Genomic DNA, 17,038 nt, shown 5'->3' on the forward strand with positions numbered 1-17,038 from the left:
CGAGAAATCGAACTTTGCGAAATAGCTCGACACATCTACACCTAGTTTAGTTATAACATGCCCTTACTTGACACTCGTAAACATAACAGGTTCTCCGACGTGTATCAATCCCTTATTTCCCTAACCTATCATAATCATACAAGTGCTATCCATATCATCAAGTCATTATCATGTACGCTGTCTATCCTGTCCGTCTGTCTGTCTTTCTCCACCATCCATCCAATCCAACCCGGTCCATCTAGGATACCCAAAACTTCCTTAATCAAAGTAAACAAAAAGAGGCAAAGGAAATGGGAAGGAACGTATAAGGCTGTTAACTAGCCATGTGCCGCAACTTCTCATCACTCATCTCCTCCAGTCTTTTCCATATCCAAAAGTGCCTCTCATCTCACTCCTTAAACCTCCTCCCTCTTCCGCCTAAAACTCCCCAACCTCCTCTTCAGTGACTGTGCAATATTCTTCCCCGTGGTATTACTTCTGCGCAACCCACTACTAGACTCCCCTCCTCCTCCTCCTTCATAATCATACCCTCCTCCGTATCCCGTCGTAGCCGCGGCATTACTCACGCTTCTCTGACGGACTCTAGTGTTGCCTTCTTTCTGGTCACCCATCAAGCCAGAACTAGAGCCAGGGACGTCCAGGTGGTGAGTAGAACGAGGTTGCATCTCAATCATGGTCACGCCTTCCTTAGAGGCGTAGTCCCCATGGCTATAGCCACGGGCACGGCGAGAGGTGGCCTTGTGGTCTTTGAGTTGCTTCTCGATAGTGTAGGAGGGCTCGCCTTTGCCTTTGAGGTCATCGGGGTGGTATCGCTAAATGGTTTTGTTAGTTGATGGGTTCGTTTGAAAAGATAAAAGGGGGAACTTGGGGAAAGAAACATACATAACCCTCCCATCTCTTGTAGGCATTCCCGCTCGTGGCTCCCTCACGCATCAAGTCGATGCCTTCTTGATAGTCCATCGTCCGTCCAGCAAGATCTTGCATTCCGGGGGGAACGACGGCGGTCCCTTGTAGCGGAACGTGCTTGACCAATGAGTCCTGGACGTATTCACGGGGAGTGGCCCTGAGATCCTCCATGTTGGTGTCCTTGACGGCTTCGACGGGCGAATACTTCTTGTTGCGGTTGCGGGACGCCATGGTGGCATCATATGGGCCGTCATGGTGGTAGGTGACGCCACGTCCGGGGCCAGTGAGATCTAGTGTGTCGATGATATCGATCGGTTGCTGATGGCGAGGGTTGTGCAGGTTGGGTGCTCGATTGGCAGCCCGGTGGTCCCGTTCAAGCATGGCGAGTGGCCGGTGAGACATGTCACCAGGATAACGCTCCCTCAAGGAGCTGGCACGACGAGGCCGACCGGTTTGATATTCGCCTTCACGAGCCATTGTGTCTTGGTCTTCTCGTTGAGCGAGTGTTTCGAGTTTCTGGGTGAGGGTTTCCACAAATCGGTGAGAGTGATCTTTAGGATGATGCTCGGCAAGGGAGACAGCACGTCGAACGCCCCAGCCTTTCTCTATCAAGAGCTTATTTGACTCGTTTACGGTTGGACGAGACGAGGCGACGCTGTAGGACCTGGTGAGAAGAGTGCCCTGGTTCCAGCGGGTTGTGGGAGGGCTGGCCGTGTGTAAGGATTTCTTTCTTTCCAACTCGGTTACCGGGGGAAGAGGTAGTTCTTCGGAATGCTCGGCGGTAGGCGCGAGTGAGCTCCTACGACGGTGGGTACCAAAAGTTGGACGGGTAGGACTGGCACACGGCGGAGATGTGACGGGAAGACCTTGGATGCGAGTTGCGGATTCCTCGCTGGGCTCGGGCTCGTAGAGTGGTCCTAGGATATACTTGCTTGCCTAATCGGGTGTGTAAGTGCAAGCCGTGGAGTAGAGGGATGTGGGAAAGATGCGAGTTGTAGGAGCGAAATTGAGTAGGTTTTTTTCTGCAAACAAGATGACTGAACAAAAAAAAGAAAAGGGTGACTGGCTAGTTTATATCTGACGCTTACACGCAGGGTCCTGTCCACAGCAAGCCGGACGAAGCATCAGGCATGGAGTCTCTCGGCCTTCAAGTGGCTGCGCCTTGGCAGGGGATCAGCAGGAACGTGGGAGGTGACGCAACATCACAAGTACTTCCCGGCTTGCTGGCTGTCGTCACTAACAGCTGGGGGGGAAGGGGGTGTTAAGAGAAGACGGCAGAACCATGCGAAACTGTTAACAGAAAGGGTAGAACTGATAGCGCTTGCCGATCACCACTACAACTGGACATGTCAACACTCATGCAAATTCCGCCAAAGCCGAACATCCCGTCATCTTGGAGCTGACGACTTCTGATTCTTGTCGAGGGACCCAAAGTGTGCCCACACAAGCTGACACGGCTGGGCGATCTGTGGAGCAACATAGAAGTAAAGGACAAAGGACGACAAAGCTTACCCATTGCTTGTCGTACACCTGGTCATCGTCGTCGTACGTTCCGTCATCCATCCCGCTTGGCTCCAGTCTCGGGTGTCTCTGAGTCGACAGATGTGCGGCGGCCATGGCTTCCGGACGGCTGTGCCCTTGATGCAGGGGATCGGCAGTAGGTAGGTTGAGGTTGAGGTTGAGGTGGCACAACGGACACGACGGGAGCTATTACTTGTCGCACCTGAATTGAAAAAGAAAACGAAACAAAACAAAAGGAAATGTTACCAAGGGCAGCTTGAAAAGGTCGGGTCGACTGGGTAGCAAGCGGTGCGATATTATAATTGCCATCCGCTTCCCCCTCCTGAGCCTCGCTCCTCAAGAACGGGTGTCCCATGATGGAGACATGGCCAATTGGCGGCTTCATTTGGGCAGCATGACCACCAGGAGAGCATTACCACCCCCAGGCAGCGCAAGCGCATTTAGCCAGCCCGGAGACGATGCAATCTAGACCGGAGGTTCAGGCCGGGCTAGCGACGGCATGTTTGTTGGGCTGGTCGGTCGTGGTTGCGTGGTTAGGGTGGTGAGTTTGGCAGGATTCTGCTCACTGCACACAAAGTGGAAGGCACTGCACGCCATTGGGATCTGAGACCGACTTGATGCCAGGGCAAGATCTATACCTGCGGTAGGTACGATGGCTGGATTGGAAAGAGGACTTGAATGTACACAGTAGTGTAGAAGGAAGTCACCGTCGGGTCAACAGACCACACTCATCTCCAGTCCTGCGAGTGTACCTGCTTCTGTTCTGCCTCAGGGAGACGCAATGTGCGGGGAGAAAGGGTCGGAGAGGATCTGAGAGTGCAGGTGGAAGCCGCGATTACCGCCATGTCTTGTCAAGAACTCGATCTTTCCGTTGAGTGAGTTAAGAATTCTCCACTCGGTCTTTGCTCACACTTCACGCTTCAAGTTCTCGTCGCGACACCCTCCACAACTGTTCCGGTTGGCGGTTACAAGAGGAAGCAACCAGTGAGAGGATGGAGAATGGAAGGAAGGGGTTCCCCGATCCACACCTTCCCCGCGTGCCGGTACCTGCTAGAAAATGCAAGTTCACTCGCTAGCAGGTATGCGCATGTTCTCCGCCGCGCAACTGCCACCCAGGGCCCGGGGAACCGAGGCGGGTTAGCGACAGACTACCCCCTTCCCCTATATCTAGACTACTTAACCGCTTTGGGTATAACTTTTAGGAAAATGTCTTATCTTATCGGCCACTAACATTTCAACCCCAAATCAAGGCCAAAGTCCGTTAGTCCACAATCGGTCTTTTTCGAAAATTACTCCAAGAAATGGTTGGTCACACTTATAGTCAGCCTCCAGGACAATGCACCTTCACCAAATGCACTCCCACAAAATCAAAAGTTAAGCCTAGTCGGGATTAAGACCTTAATCGAGAATCGTCTTCATTGATTATAGTAAGCGAAAACTTGGACGAGGACATTGTTGTTTGCTCTTGCACTGTTCAGGTTGGAGTGCATCGCGACATTGAATTGCGCGACCTATGGAGTGGTTTGGAATGCGATTTGCTGCCCTGAAGACCGAGCTGCAATCACTGAGGTTTGGACTTTCAGTGCACTTGCTTTACGGACCTACAGTGGTGGTTGACCAGGTCCGACTTCTTTTTTGTACAGTGGAAAAAAGCTGGGAAGTGCTTCCCGAACCAGTTAAGTAGTCTAGATATAAGGAAGGGGAGTAGTCTGTCTCTAGCCCGCCTCCGGGGAACCAGGCACGCCAGACACGCCAGGCACCGCGGCACCTCGACCTCAAAAAGCAGATTCGACGACCTGGCAAAAACCCCATCTCCAAGCTCAGCAACTTTAAACCAAGAGTTCATTTTTTTTTTTAATTTCCGGAACGTCTTGGCTTTCTTTTTTGGCCATCCGCTTAGAGGTAGAATTTGACCATCCCATCTTTAGGGCGTCCATTTTTTGTCTGGTACATCACCCACTTGCCTACACAGATCTCAAGCCAGACCTCAGCTCACCTCTACTCAGCCAGTCAGCCAGGCATTTCTCAGCAACCTCCGTCGCCGAGCAGCCCCGTTACAGGCCAGCCATGAAACGGACTCTGGTAGAATATGAGTCCGGGTCCGGATCTGAGTCCGAGTCTGGAAGCCCATCGGAGAAACCGGAAGCGAGTTCGGCAGATATTCCTCCACAGCTCAAGAGGCGCCAAACTGGTGACATCGGTCCTCGGGCCCCACCCTCGGCTCCGGCTCCGACTCCGGCTGCCCCACTTGACCGAAGCTCTGGCACCCACACCATACCGCCAAAACCGGCACCGAAGTCAACGTCATCTCTCCCACCAATCTCAGATCGCTTAACTGATTTATACTCCTCTAACGCTCGAACTGCTGTCGCTGACGATCCTTCCCTTCACCAAGGCCGTCAGCGCCAGGTCCCTCACATTCCCGGAAACTGGCCGAGCCACGTATACATCGATTGGGACCCCAGCTCAGGGGAACGTGAGCTCCTCTCATCGCTTGTTGACAAGCTTCAAACCGAGGTGGCTTCTGCTGCTCAGTGTTACCCCGATCTCGAGAATGTTAAAATCAACACAGCCTTGCGAGATCCGGAGTTACCCGTGGACAGGCCATTGCACATCAGCCTGTCGGCCCCAATTACACTGACCTCGAAGAACAAAGACGCTTTTCTTGACGAATTGACCAGATCGATGAGGTCAAGTGGGGTGAGCCCTTTTGTGGTGGACTTTTCCGGAGGAGTCGAATGGTATCGATCCGAGGAAAGCACCAGATCGTTCTTGGTCCTGCGGGTGCGTGAGGTTCAGAACACTGGCACCACTGCAGATTCGAGCCCCAACCCACGACTGACCACCCTTCTTCAACAATGCAACAAGACCGTGAAAGATTACGGTCAACCGCCACTCTATGATTCTCAGGATATGGGCTGCCGCTTCCACGTCACGATAGCCTGGACCCACGCTCGTCCAAGTGAATCGTTAAAGCAGCTGACGGATTCGCTCCTCGACAACTGCAAAACCATTTATAGTGAAAACGTGTCGATCAGGGACAAGCTTCGTACTGGCTCAAGTTTCCGCATTAATACGGTCAAAGTCAAGATTGGAAATTACGTCACCAGGTTTGAGCTACGTGATAAGGGTCTCGGCTTACCAGTCAAGACTGCATAGGAGTGCGGGCCTTGCCAGTTCTCACGCGTCAAGTCATACTTGTCTGGCCTAGAAACGCCCTCAGATTGCTAGGGCCAAGGGGAAGAAGGCGATCCAAGCCCTGTCGAGTATGGGTGCAGCCCCAAGAAGTATTTCGATACGGAGGAGGAAGATTGCCAGCATTGCCTCGAGTCCCACCCGGAGATATCAAAGGGTTTTGACAACGCTGCAGAACGGTCTTCGTGCCCCGGATGCCATCGGATCTTCTTTTCGCGACAAGCTCTTGATACTCACCTGGATTCAGATGTTTGCGGCGCAAGGGAGAAGAGCGCGGAGATTGAAAATTATTTCGTCGATATCAAAGGGCAATTGATGTGCCGTTTATGCAAGACTTTCCTGAACCCTTCCCAAACGGGAAAGTATTTGAGGCTTTGGAAGCATATGGTTGGGAGTGGTTGCTACGACCTGTCGAAGTCGTTCGATGCAACTAAGGAAGCAATACAGTGTCGGCGATGCGGTTCACGCTGGGAGGGAAAAGATCCATCGGTAAATTTGGGCAATCATGTGCGTGACGTATGTATCGCTCTAGCGGAGTCGTTCGACGCAGTTGGGGAAGGATTCTGTTGCAGGCATTGTGGTGTTGAGTTCAGCAAAGGAGCAAAGATAGGCCGGAGCATGTATGAGATAGACAGGCACTTGGGTTCGCGAAGATGTAAGATTTTACAAGAGTACGAAAAAATCGAAGGAGGATTAAGGTGCCGGAAATGTGGTGCTGATTTGGAGTTCACCTATAGGCTGAAAGACATAAAGGCACAATGGCTCCTTGATCACGAGAAGACACTGAGCTGTAAGAGGGAATACGAAAAGCGAAAGGCGGATCCGCTGGGGCTAGGGAAGGAAGAGAAGTCTAAAGAGGGTGAGTCTGGAAAGGATGACGAGTCTGGAAATGATGACGAGTCTGGAAATGATGATGAATCTGGAGAGGATGATGACTTTATAAGCGAGCATGAGGCTGGAAACGAGGTATAAACGGGTCAACAAGGGGTCAATGAGGCTAATCCCGAGGAGAAAAGCGGCTGAGGGGACTTGGTATGACTAGAGGTTCCTAGATTCAGCGAGACTTCTTGGTGGTGTTTCAGAAGTCGACGTGAGCATAGTTATGGTTGGGGTACAGCACTTCTTTTTTGCATCAGCGTTCACATGTTCATAGAGGTAGCTAGCATCAAGGGTACGTGGACAGAAGACGGAGGAGGTGCCTTAGCATAGCAATGAGTTGCTCATGTATTACACTCGTACTTCCATCGTTCAATTAGCACTCGAACAGTGCTGGCAACTAAAACAAGTCAAATCTATCTTGGTTAGTTGTTTATTGTATTCAAGAAGAGACTGACTTGTTGAGTAGGTACCAACTGAAGTGTAGGAGTACATCGAGGACTAGACTAGACACAACCACTTAACTGAGTTCAATAACCCGCAAAGAAAGAAGAAAACACTTCTCGCAGCAGAGGAAAGATGTGTCCATGAAGATGCCTATACCTCTATTATGATTATGCCTAGGTAGTTGAACCCACATCACATCACATCAGACACATCGTCCAACTGATCTTTGGAACAAGAACCACCACCACACGGATGGAAAGTTGGCAACAACAGCCTCCATGTATAAATAATATCCTACCTTGCTTACCTATGCAAGACGTTCATGTGTTTAGCCTTTGAACATATTCGGACGAGAAAACCGCGAATGTATTTATGCGGTATATATATATAGCAGATTCAAATTCACGTTACTGTCTTCGTAAACACACACGTTTAGACAAGGGAAGTGTAAAAAGGGGGGGGGGCGGGGGGTGGTGAAACATTCAGCTGCAGAGAAATGTCCATCAGTGTCTATATAGTTCTTGAAGGGTCACGAGAAAGTACACGAACACTGAGAGTCTTACCGAGTAAGAATAGCCTCGCTCTCATTCACCAGAATTGAGGAAAACGCGCAAATCAGTGAGTGGTACAGCACATCAATCATAATCATATTACGCATGTTACTGTTCTGTTGTTTGTCCTTTCTTCTCGACACACCCATCGGAATTGTCACTCGAAAGGTAAAAAAAAAACAAGCCATGCTTTTATTATAAACAAGAAAAGAGAAAAGCTACCCTGTAAACTACACCTCTATCGATACCAAAACTCATCTTCTAAGCTCAAAGCCCAATCAAAGCTCATCAAGACTAGGTCTCCTAAACTCCCAAGTCCGCGGCATGACGGGCAAGCCGATATAGAATTGCCAGAACCGTTTAAGTTCGGTGGTGATGATTTCGTAGCTGTTTTTTTTTATTTTTTATATCACCAACCAATTAGCAAATGCACAAAGAAAACAAAGATGGAAATGGGGATGGGGGTTGGGGGGGTATAAAACTCACAGGAACCCAGGTAACTTGAAATAACTCTTGATCACCAACTTGAACGCCGCAAGCACCACCGTGAACTCGTTCTCGAGCTCATCCTTAATGGTTCTCTTCTTGTATTCGAAGTTGGGATCGGTGTCGGGGTGTTGCGGTTGTTGTTGGAACTCGTCGAAGTCATCATCATCGATATGTTGTTGCTGCTGCTGCTGCTCTTGCTCAACCTTGGGAGCTGGAGTAACTCCCGCCGCCGTGGCCTCGTCTACAGCGGTTGTGGCAGTATTTGTGACAGAGGCCTCCTCAGCGGCATCAGCGGCAACGGGTGTCGAAACAATAACGTGTCGTGGCTTTTTGGCTCGGTCGGGGATGTGATGGGCTCCCGAATTCTCGGCTTCTTCGACTTGCTCGTGGGATTGTTGTCCCTTCTCGCTCTCCTCAACCATCGCCCTAAACTTCTGAATGGCTTCCAAACTGCTGCTTAACCGAGCATAAGTATTAAACAGCGCCACTAGCTCGGTGCGCTTAAGCTTGAACGGAATCTCGTCAGTCGTAGAGGTTGTCGCGGGAGTATCGTTGTTAGCGAACTCAAAGAGAACCTTGAGCGCAGTCCCGTACCCAGCCGTCTGCAACTTGCCCCACAACCGACACTTGTCGCAGCCGACGCAGTCCATCAGCCTCGAGATGTTGCGGAAGCGGTTGCGGAAGTCTTCCTTAAGCGAAGGGCCCTCGCCGTTCTTGAACATAATCGACTCGTCGAACACAGGGCCAGGCACGCTGTTGGCGGCCTTGGAAGTGACGGCGAGGACCTTGGCGCGCGTGTCGGCGTCTTGGGCCGGGTCGCCCGTGCAAAAGGTGTACTCCTCATGAGAGGAGAGGTAGGGCCCCAGCTTGGCGACGGCGCGGGTGAGCAGGGCGTAGTTGAAGTACAGGTTGCTGATGCGGTCCGGGAACTTGTGCAGGCGGTTGATGTAGCAGGACAGGTTGGGCTGCCACTGGCCGGTGGTTTGGTTGAGGAAGTCCCAGCAGAGGTGCGTCGAGATGGACGCGTGCATGCCGCTGACGATCTTGTAGAAGACGCGCTTCTCGAGGCACTCGTCTTCGGACTCGAGACCGGTCTTGGCGACGAAGGGGACCAGCGGGTTCTGCTCGCGCTCATGCTCGAGCACCTGCTGCCGACCGGCGGCTTGCATGACGGCGCGGAAATCCTGGGCGGCGGGGCCCTTGGGGACCGAGTAGGTCTCGCCCAGCGAGGCGGACTGGGGGAAGGAGGATTTCTGGAAGCAGTTCTCGCGGTAGATGGCGTCCCAGACCTGCTTGGCGCCCTCGCCGGCGTATCCGGTGAAGCGCTCGGGGTTGCGCAGGAGAGAGACGTAATCGCCCTTGGAGGTTGCGCTCTCGTCGTCCGGCACGCAGTAGTCGCGGTCGTCGCACTCGTCGTCGTATTCCACCACGCAGGACTCGCCTACGTTCTCTCCCAGCTCGCCCTGGAGCGGGCGCTTCGGTTCTTGTCGCTGGACGGACTTTCCCGGGTGCTTAGCATGGGGTCCTTCGAGCTTGCCGAGCTCGCGGGCGCGCCATACTTCGGGAATGTCTTCTTCGTTGTCGAGGGTCTCCACGGCGCAGGCAATGTTGCCGCACATGCCGTTCTCGTCGTTCCAAAAGGGACATTGCTTGTTGAACAAGTTCAGGCGGTAGTGTGAGAAGAAATCGGTTGTCCGTGTTAAGTCGTCGAGCGCGGGCTTGATGTCGCGGTTAAGCTGTTCGAGGGTGGAATAGGAGGCGCATGCATCACTGACGATGGCTTTTGGTGATATCTAGAAGGAGAATTGGCGGTTAGCTTCAAGAGCCTCCTTTCGCAAGACACCATTGACTTACAGCGCATGATTTATCGTCGCTCTTGCACTGGGCTTCGGGACTCCAGAGCGCAAAGAGCGACAAGTAGAAAAGCCGCGATGCGGGCTTCATGGTGAGCTGTTGTTGCTTGTCCGGGACTCGTCTCCTCCGGGTGCATGAAAGAGGCCACTCTAGCTAATTATACGTTGACCTTGGGGTGTTCCACGGGTTTCGGGGCAACGGTGGCCAGACCGTAACCGTTCTCGGATAATCCGATGTTTCGTCCCGTATAGCAATGTCCGTGTAGAGATGAAAGGTACCTGTTGCTTCGTGGCACTTCTAAGATTCTCGAGGTATACTTTTTAGGGGCGAGTTCAACGTGTTCTGGACTCTGACGTCGCTCTCTGCAGGGGTTATCTGTCTTCTGCGACACGGAAAGAATTCTGATGGAATCTTCGATAAGCACACACGGACAGCGCAATGACAGGGGTCCGGGTGAGAAAGTGCCAGTCTCGGAACGTCAATAGGGGGTTGAATAAAAGTTGGGAAACGACAAAGACAAAAAAACACTTGAAAGGAAAAGGGCAGAGCAGACCAGGGACATGTAGGTGGGAATTGATATTTTCGAATTATCTGTCCACTACCTGGGGTTCTCGTACCGGGTCTCGCGGGCTTACATCTTAATAATCATCCCGAACCCAGTCCTCCATACAAAGGAGGCGAAGCATCTTGTTTGTTGCAGTCCGATCAATTGGACACCCTAATGGTAACTTTCTGGAAAGGTGTCCAGATGGAGATCGGGAAAATCAGCAGATTTCAAATTGCCGACCGAACGACCTTTTCTCGACTGACCTGACGATGTGATGCGGCACTGTCCGAGGTGGCGCTCCCTTGCATTTGTCCAATTATGTTGTTCCTTTGATGCTTGAAGAGAGGTTCAGTTTCCGTCTTTCTGTTTCGGGCAATGTCCGGGTTAACACACGATATGCTTCATTCAACAGCAAAAAGGCGTGACCTCATGAGAAAGAATGCTCTAAAGAATCCCACGAGCGGTTCAGAATCCATATCGAGACATCTCGAAATGCCCGACAGTATGCAAATTGAAGTTACTTGTGTGAGGCCGAAGACTCCGGCCCTCTTGGCACCCGTCCGGGTTCGGGATCCGAGAGCTAAAGTCCCGTGAATCTCCGCCCACGATAACACCACATCACGTATTTAAGATGCATATCAAGATCGGTAGCAGCCATTCCAAGAGCAAATCTATCGCTTTGGTCTAATAATGAAGGCATCGTCTTAATCTGGATGGGCATAAGTCATTAAATCCCAGCCATAAGAACATACGGTATATGCACCTACAACATCGCCTCCACTCATATCCAAAGTGAACGCAACCATCCATCTTACTAGGCAACGCATCGAGGTCAAATTCCAGGCATAGGTCAGCGTATTGATAAGACTCTTAACAATATAACGATGCCTACCGATGAACCGTAAACACATGAGGACTAGCGTCGACCTGGCTGAACAAGACGTTATCATGCCTTTTACAATTCATGACACATCCGACAACGAAATTTAGAAAAAAACATACAAGACAGAGTCACTTTTACATCAAATGTAGACAAGTTAAGTTTTGTTCATCGTTTGTATTGTTTTTGCACCTTCCCCAGTCTACATGCAGTTGCGCCGAAGAGATTTTGGGTCATAAATAAAGAGATCAATGGCGCTAAAAGGCAAGAAAAAGAAATCCATCCGGTATGTCATTCATTCTTGGAAACAACCATTCCCTGCCTGGGGATGCGACTGATGCCGTAGAGTGCAGATCAAATACACATGGCCCCCCCAACTTTTGAGTATCCGGTCCCAATGAACGAGGTATATGAAGACGTCGTCCCAATACAAGACAAGATTCTGCCTTCAATTAAAGTTCCTGTTCCTATTCCCAAGTATTGCGCTCGTTAAGCTAAAAGGTAATTTAGCGGGAAGACATGGCCTTGGTGACGAGGCGCTTGAGGGCAAGCTCCTTCTTCTTGAGGTCCTCGGCGGAGGAGTCCTCAATCTCGAGCTGGCTCATGGCCTCGGAGAGGGACTGCTCGATCTTCTCCTTCTGGCCGCGCTTGAGCTTGAGGGAGAGAGTGGGGTCGGAGACGATCTCCTCAACGCGGGAGATGTAGGACTCGAGCTGCTGCTTGGCCTCGAAGCGCTTGGAGAAGGCCTCGTCGTTGCTCTTGAACTTCTCAGCCTCCTCAACCATCTTCTCGATCTCAGAGGAAGAGAGCTTGCCAACGGAGTTGGAGATGGTGATGTTGGCAGAGCGGCCAGAGGTCTTCTCAGTGGCGGTGACCTTGAGAATACCGTTGACATCGACCTCGAAGACGACCTCGAGGACGGGCTCACCAGCCTTCATGGGAGGGATAGGAGCAAGAGTGAACTCGCCGAGAGAGGTGTTGTCCTCGCAGTTGACACGCTCACCCTGGTAAACGGGGAACTGAACGGTCTGCTGGTTGTCGGCAACAGTGGTGAAAGTGCGCTTCTTGATGGTGGGCACAGTCTGGCCACGGGGGACGACGGGGGCGAAGATGTTGCCCTCCATGGCGACACCGAGGGAGAGGGGAACGACATCGAGGAGGAGGAGGTCGGAGGTCTCGGCGGAGGTGGCCTTGCCGGAGAGGATACCGGCCTGGACGGCGGCACCGTAGGCGACGGCCTCATCGGGGTTGATGGACTTCTCGAGCTTCTTGCCGTCGAAGAACTCGCTGAGGAGCTTCTGGACCTTGGGGATACGGGTAGAACCACCGACAAGGACGATCTCGTCAACGGCGGACTTCTCGATAGCGGCATCCTTGAGGACCTGGGCGACAGGCTCGAGGGTACCGGAGAAGGCCTTGGCGTTCAAGTCCTCGAAACGGGCACGAGTGACGTTGATGTTGAAGTCCTCACCGTCGAAGAGGGAGTCGATCTCGATGGTGGTCTGAGCACCGGAAGAGAGGGTACGCTTGGCACGCTCGCAAGCAGTACGGAGACGGCGGAGAGCACGGGCATCACCGGAAAGATCCTTCTTGGTCTGTGAGAGAGTTAGCCCAAGTCCTTTGCATTGGATTTACCGGATTTTTTTCCCAAAAAAAAAAATCCAAAAAAACCCCCAAAAAAAACGACGGGAATAGGGAAAGCAAAGACAACGGAACAATTCCCACGCACCTTACGTGTGAACTCTTTCTTGCAGTAGTCAAGAAGGTTGGTGTCGAAGTCCTGACCACCAAGATGGGTGTCACCAGCGGTGGCCTTGACAGTGAAGACACCACCCTGGATGTTGAGGAGGGAGACATCGAAAGTACCACCACCGAGATCGTAGATGAGGACGTTGCGCTCCTTGTTGGACTTGTTGGCACCGAGACCGTAGGCAATAGCGGCAGCGGTGGGCTCGTTGATGATACGGAGGACGTTGAGGCCGGAAATGGCACCAGCATCCTTGGTAGCCTGACGCTGGTTGTCGTTGAAGTAGGCGGGGACGGTGATGACAGCCTTCTCAACCTTCTTGCCAAGCTTGACCTCGGCAATCTCCTTCATCTGTGTTGTGGGAGCACATGTTAGGATGCGGTTCTTGTGCGCACGGACCGGGGAGTTCGGGATTCGGATATATGGCTGTGGCTTACCTTGGTGAGGACCATGGCGGAGATCTCCTGGGCGGAGAAGGTGTGGACACCGCCGAGGTAGTCAACCTCGACCTTGGGGTTGCCGGCACCATCGTCGACAACCTTGAAGGGCCAAGACTCCATGTCCTTCTTGACAGTGGGGTCATCGATGCGGCGACCGATGAGACGCCTGGAGGTGCGTTAGTGAGGCTGCGTCTTTGAGACTGAGATACTGGATAGAGCGTACTTGACATCGAAGACGGTGTTCTTCGGGTTCATGGCGGCCTGGTTCTTGGCGGCCTCACCGATCAAACGCTCCTCAGCAGTGAAGGAGACGAAAGAGGGAGTGGTGAAGCTACCCTGCTCGTTGGCGATGATCTCGACATTGGTACCCTCGTAGATGGCAACGCAAGAGTAGGTAGTGCCTGTGTAGGAGGATTGAGGTCAGCAAGGTGCTCACATATGGGTGAGTCTTGACCGAATGCGCCGTTGCCCTTGGTGATGCCCAAAAACGCACAAAAACAAAAACTCGGGCGCAAACAGGTCGCAAAAACGGTGGCAACAACATGGTATTGCGCACGGCGGGGCTTATAAAAAAGGTTAAGACATACCAAGATCGATGCCAATGGCACCATCGTAAACTTCGTCCGCCATGATGAAGATAGTGTTGTCTGGAAAGGGAATGTCGAGACTGAGCTGAAGCTGGCAACGACGAAGGGGACGAGGAGGGAGTTGAAGGGTTTTAAAAGGCCTGAGCCGGTCCAGTCACTGGGGAGTGGGCTACGTGGGGCAGGGCAGGCCGGGCGACATTCAATTTTGAAATTTTCAACTGCGGTGCAACTTTTTTCTGTTGCATGGCCAACCGCCCCGGTTTTCCCCACTGACTAGCCTGGATTGGGCATGGCTGGCTATGGCCACTATCTTATCTAAGCCTGACACGTGACACTACTCGTGATATCTGGTCCCAGTCTTCTTCAATCCGAGCCTACGACTGGCTGGCTTCTGCCTGACATGGGGTGTGGGAGGGACGTTGAGACGGTCGAGGGGTCTTGTCTTGGAACTTTTTCACCTTGGGCGCCTCCTCCGGCCTCTGGGGGCGCTAGCAAGGACTGCAGTGCAGGGTGGGCAAGGGCAACTTTTCGAAGTGGAGGAGGGGGAGGGGTCTGAATCAGTTGCAGGAAAGACGGGAATGGTTTCATTGGATTGTTGACCTTCTGACACGACAGGGCAACTGAATGATGAAACTGAACTTTTGCCGACAATGCAATGTTGGAGACTCGGAGGGAAGTGGAAGTGGCCATTGTGAGTCGTAAAGTTTGATCTCTGGGAGTCTGGAAGCGGCGATGGTTTGGAAAGAAACAGTTGTGTTACGAGTCGTTACACGAATAATTGCTGCAGGCTACAGGAAGTAGTTGGCGTTGTCTGCATTTTGCTGCTTGTGATTGCGGCTACACTGAATTTGTCAGTTGGCCTCCATACGTAACTGCCAATACAAAAGTTTCTTCGATTTGTTCGACCGCCTCCAAGACAAACCCACTCTATCATCTTGTCGGTGACTATATCTCTCTAGAGACTACCTCTCTCTATCTGCACTACTGCAATCTCTGTTTGAAAGAGCAACCGACTTGTTTGCCTGGAGCAGCAAGTCGCAACTTCCACTTCCAACTTGCAAATCGCACCTGCCGTCTAGACCCTGAGTGCTTGGACCACGCGTCTAGAAACTGATTTCTTCTTTTTGCCGTGACAAACTTTCCTCGTTCCACGTCTTCTTCTTCTTCCTCTCAACATCTCAACTTTTTCTCAACAACCAAGCATCCAGAAACTTCCACTTTTCCTCGGAAGAGCAGCATCCCGCAGGCAAAAGCAAACTACATACACAATCCAAAACATCCGACCGAATCGTATCGTGGATCCCCCAAGTTGGAGCCCCCCTCGCCCGCAGTCCCCAATCGATTCGCGCTTCCACCCACGCCTCGCCGGGCCTCGCACGCTTAAATCACTTTCTTGGGCATAAACTGCTTTTTTTGTGGGCCCGTCTGTCCAAGCTCAGTCCTTGTTAGCTCGACTCCGTCTTGTCGCCCTTTGTCGGAACGACACACTTTGATCAACATCCACTTTCCAAACCCCCATCGCAACATCACAACCGCCACCATGTCCGAGCAAGTCGATCTCACCACCATCCCTATCAGCCCCGAGGGCGGCAACACCAACGGCGACGCCGCCGTCAAGGACGACAAGACCGTCACCGTCTTCCACGACAAGGAGCACTTCAATGTCAAGCACCCTCTCTCCAACCGCTGGACCCTTTGGTTCACCAAGCCCTCAAGCGGAAAGGTTGGTTTCCCTCCCCCCCTCCGCCTACCATCTGCCCCACCATACCATGCAGTCAGCTAACATCACGGCGACCAGGGCGACAACTGGAATGATCTCCTGAAGGAGGTTATCACCTTTGAGACGGTCGAGGAGTTCTGGGGTGTATATGTATGTCCATGAGTGCCCTCCCACCCCGCGCTTTGCGCAACATGCATGCTGACCAAAACGCGCGCAGAACAATATCGCCCCGGTATCAGAGCTCGCTCTCAAGTCCGATTACCACCTCTTCAAGGAGGGCGTGCGCCCCGAGTGGGAGGATCCCCAGAACAAGCACGGTGGCAAGTGGTCTTACCAGTTCAAGGAGAAGCGCAGTGTCAACATTGACGAGATCTGGCTGCATACTATGCTTGCTGCGATCGGCGAGACTCTCGAGGACGAGGAGGACGGTGAGGTCATGGGTGTTGTCGTCAACGTCCGCAAGGCCTTCTTCCGTGTTGGTGTTTGGACTCGCACTATCGGCAAGCACATTCCCGGCCGCGGCGACGGAGACATTTCTGGCGGCAAGGGTAGGTCCCCTGAGAAGGGCAAGGAGATCCTGATGGCCATCGGCCGTCGCTTCAAGGAGGTTCTCCAGCTCCCTGCCAACGAGGCTCTCGAGTTCTCCGGTCACACGGAATCCGCTCACAGCGGCAGCTCTCGTGCTCGTGCCAAGATGACCGTCTAAATGCGGCCTCCAGTTCTGGCCATGTCATTGACAAGCTAAAGTCAAACCCGGCTTTAGCAGGCGGCTTCGTTTTCATGCATACAACGAGCCGCTTATAATATCTACGACGTTCGAGAAAGGACGCCATGCGGTCTTGGCGGCGGCATACACGCAAACGACAACGCATAGAAATATGGGATATCTCGTTGACGAAAAAGTTACCCGCTTCATTTACTTGGTGGAGGAATCCGGGAGTCTGGAAGGGGGGAATCTAGCCGTGGCGTCGGTTTCCAAAAATCCTTTTTACATTTCATTCAGCAGCTCTATTGAGGTCCTTATCATGGCGTTATTTGACTTTGGAAGTTAAGGCAGCCTTTAAGTCGGTTTTATACACCGTGGCCTCCTACTCGCAGATTTGTGCATGGATCTGAGCGTGGGCAGTCGTGGAATTAGACGATGGTTTATACTCGGGACGAGATGGGATTGCCGCACTATTTCCATCGGGTTCCTGAGAGAGCATGTGTATGGTGTGTTGGGCTTTTGCGGCGGGCGTGGGACACAAGTCGTCGCGGGATATGGGACATTGATAGGAG

At 52.3% G+C, this 17,038-nt stretch overlaps 6 protein-coding genes across 6 annotated transcripts; 3 read left to right on the forward strand and 3 right to left on the reverse strand.

The window, feature by feature from the left end:
• Positions 1-395: 395 nt before the first annotated feature.
• On the reverse strand, positions 396-2,523 carry B0H65DRAFT_543964 (uncharacterized protein; the record flags this gene model as incomplete). Its single annotated transcript, XM_062829259.1, has 3 exons — positions 396-812; positions 883-1,842; positions 2,419-2,523. The coding sequence occupies 3 exons, from the start codon at positions 2,521-2,523 to the stop codon at positions 396-398; spliced, it is 1,482 nt and encodes a 493-aa protein (XP_062686034.1).
• Positions 2,524-3,216: 693 nt separating this feature from the next.
• B0H65DRAFT_415131 (uncharacterized protein) lies at positions 3,217-5,586 on the forward strand (the record flags this gene model as incomplete). Its single annotated transcript, XM_062823967.1, has 2 exons — positions 3,217-3,302; positions 4,356-5,586. Coding segments are annotated over 2 exons (1,317 nt in total), but the record flags the coding sequence as incomplete, so codon positions are not given.
• A 176-nt stretch (positions 5,587-5,762) lies between these two features.
• B0H65DRAFT_19917 (uncharacterized protein) lies at positions 5,763-6,860 on the forward strand. Its single transcript, XM_062821755.1, has one exon. It carries the CDS (start codon positions 5,938-5,940, stop codon positions 6,592-6,594), a length of 657 nt encoding a protein of 218 aa, XP_062686036.1. The 5' UTR covers positions 5,763-5,937; the 3' UTR covers positions 6,595-6,860.
• Positions 6,861-7,735: 875 nt separating this feature from the next.
• Positions 7,736-10,195, reverse strand: B0H65DRAFT_19946 (endoplasmic oxidoreductin-1). The gene is made up of 3 exons (XM_062821762.1): positions 9,840-10,195; positions 7,983-9,778; positions 7,736-7,883 (listed from the first exon to the last, which is right to left on the reverse strand). Exons 1-3 carry the CDS (start codon positions 9,927-9,929, stop codon positions 7,775-7,777), a joined length of 1,995 nt encoding a protein of 664 aa, XP_062686037.1. The 5' UTR covers positions 9,930-10,195; the 3' UTR covers positions 7,736-7,774.
• A 1,577-nt stretch (positions 10,196-11,772) lies between these two features.
• On the reverse strand, positions 11,773-14,083 carry B0H65DRAFT_414806 (heat shock protein 70 family; the record flags this gene model as incomplete). The annotated part of the gene is made up of 5 exons (XM_062823941.1): positions 11,773-12,861; positions 12,996-13,364; positions 13,451-13,619; positions 13,677-13,854; positions 14,041-14,083. 5 exons carry the CDS (start codon positions 14,081-14,083, stop codon positions 11,773-11,775), a joined length of 1,848 nt encoding a protein of 615 aa, XP_062686038.1.
• Positions 14,084-15,367: 1,284 nt separating this feature from the next.
• B0H65DRAFT_19996 (translation initiation factor eIF 4e-like domain-containing protein) lies at positions 15,368-16,684 on the forward strand. Its single transcript, XM_062821767.1, has 3 exons — positions 15,368-15,763; positions 15,839-15,910; positions 15,978-16,684. The coding sequence occupies exons 1-3, from the start codon at positions 15,581-15,583 to the stop codon at positions 16,464-16,466; spliced, it is 744 nt and encodes a 247-aa protein (XP_062686039.1). The 5' UTR covers positions 15,368-15,580; the 3' UTR covers positions 16,467-16,684.
• Positions 16,685-17,038: the final 354 nt, after the last annotated feature.

This window comes from Neurospora tetraspora (assembly GCF_033439725.1).
Source record: "Neurospora tetraspora strain CBS 560.94 chromosome Unknown B0H65scaffold_1, whole genome shotgun sequence".
Classification (NCBI taxonomy): domain Eukaryota; kingdom Fungi; phylum Ascomycota; class Sordariomycetes; order Sordariales; family Sordariaceae; genus Neurospora; species Neurospora tetraspora.

What these genes read in the sequence shown, in the direction of transcription:
- B0H65DRAFT_19917 (XM_062821755.1), top strand. Translation starts at nt 5,938, where the DNA reads ATGTGCCGTTTATGCAAGACTTTCCTGAACCCTTCCCAAACGGGAAAG.
- B0H65DRAFT_19996 (XM_062821767.1), top strand. Translation starts at nt 15,581, where the DNA reads ATGTCCGAGCAAGTCGATCTCACCACCATCCCTATCAGCCCCGAGGGC. An exon ending in CCAAGCCCTCAAGCGGAAAG is followed by an intron (nt 15,764 to 15,838) that starts GTTGGTTTCCCT and finishes CACGGCGACCAG; the next exon opens with GGCGACAACTGGAATGATCT. An exon ending in AGGAGTTCTGGGGTGTATAT is followed by an intron (nt 15,911 to 15,977) that starts GTATGTCCATGA and finishes AAACGCGCGCAG; the next exon opens with AACAATATCGCCCCGGTATC.
- B0H65DRAFT_19946 (XM_062821762.1), bottom strand. Translation starts at nt 9,929, where the DNA reads ATGAAGCCCGCATCGCGGCTTTTCTACTTGTCGCTCTTTGCGCTCTGG. An exon ending in GCGACGATAAATCATGCGCT is followed by an intron (nt 9,779 to 9,839) that starts GTAAGTCAATGG and finishes TTCTCCTTCTAG; the next exon opens with ATATCACCAAAAGCCATCGT. An exon ending in TTCAAGTTACCTGGGTTCCT is followed by an intron (nt 7,884 to 7,982) that starts GTGAGTTTTATA and finishes AAAAAAAAACAG; the next exon opens with CTACGAAATCATCACCACCG.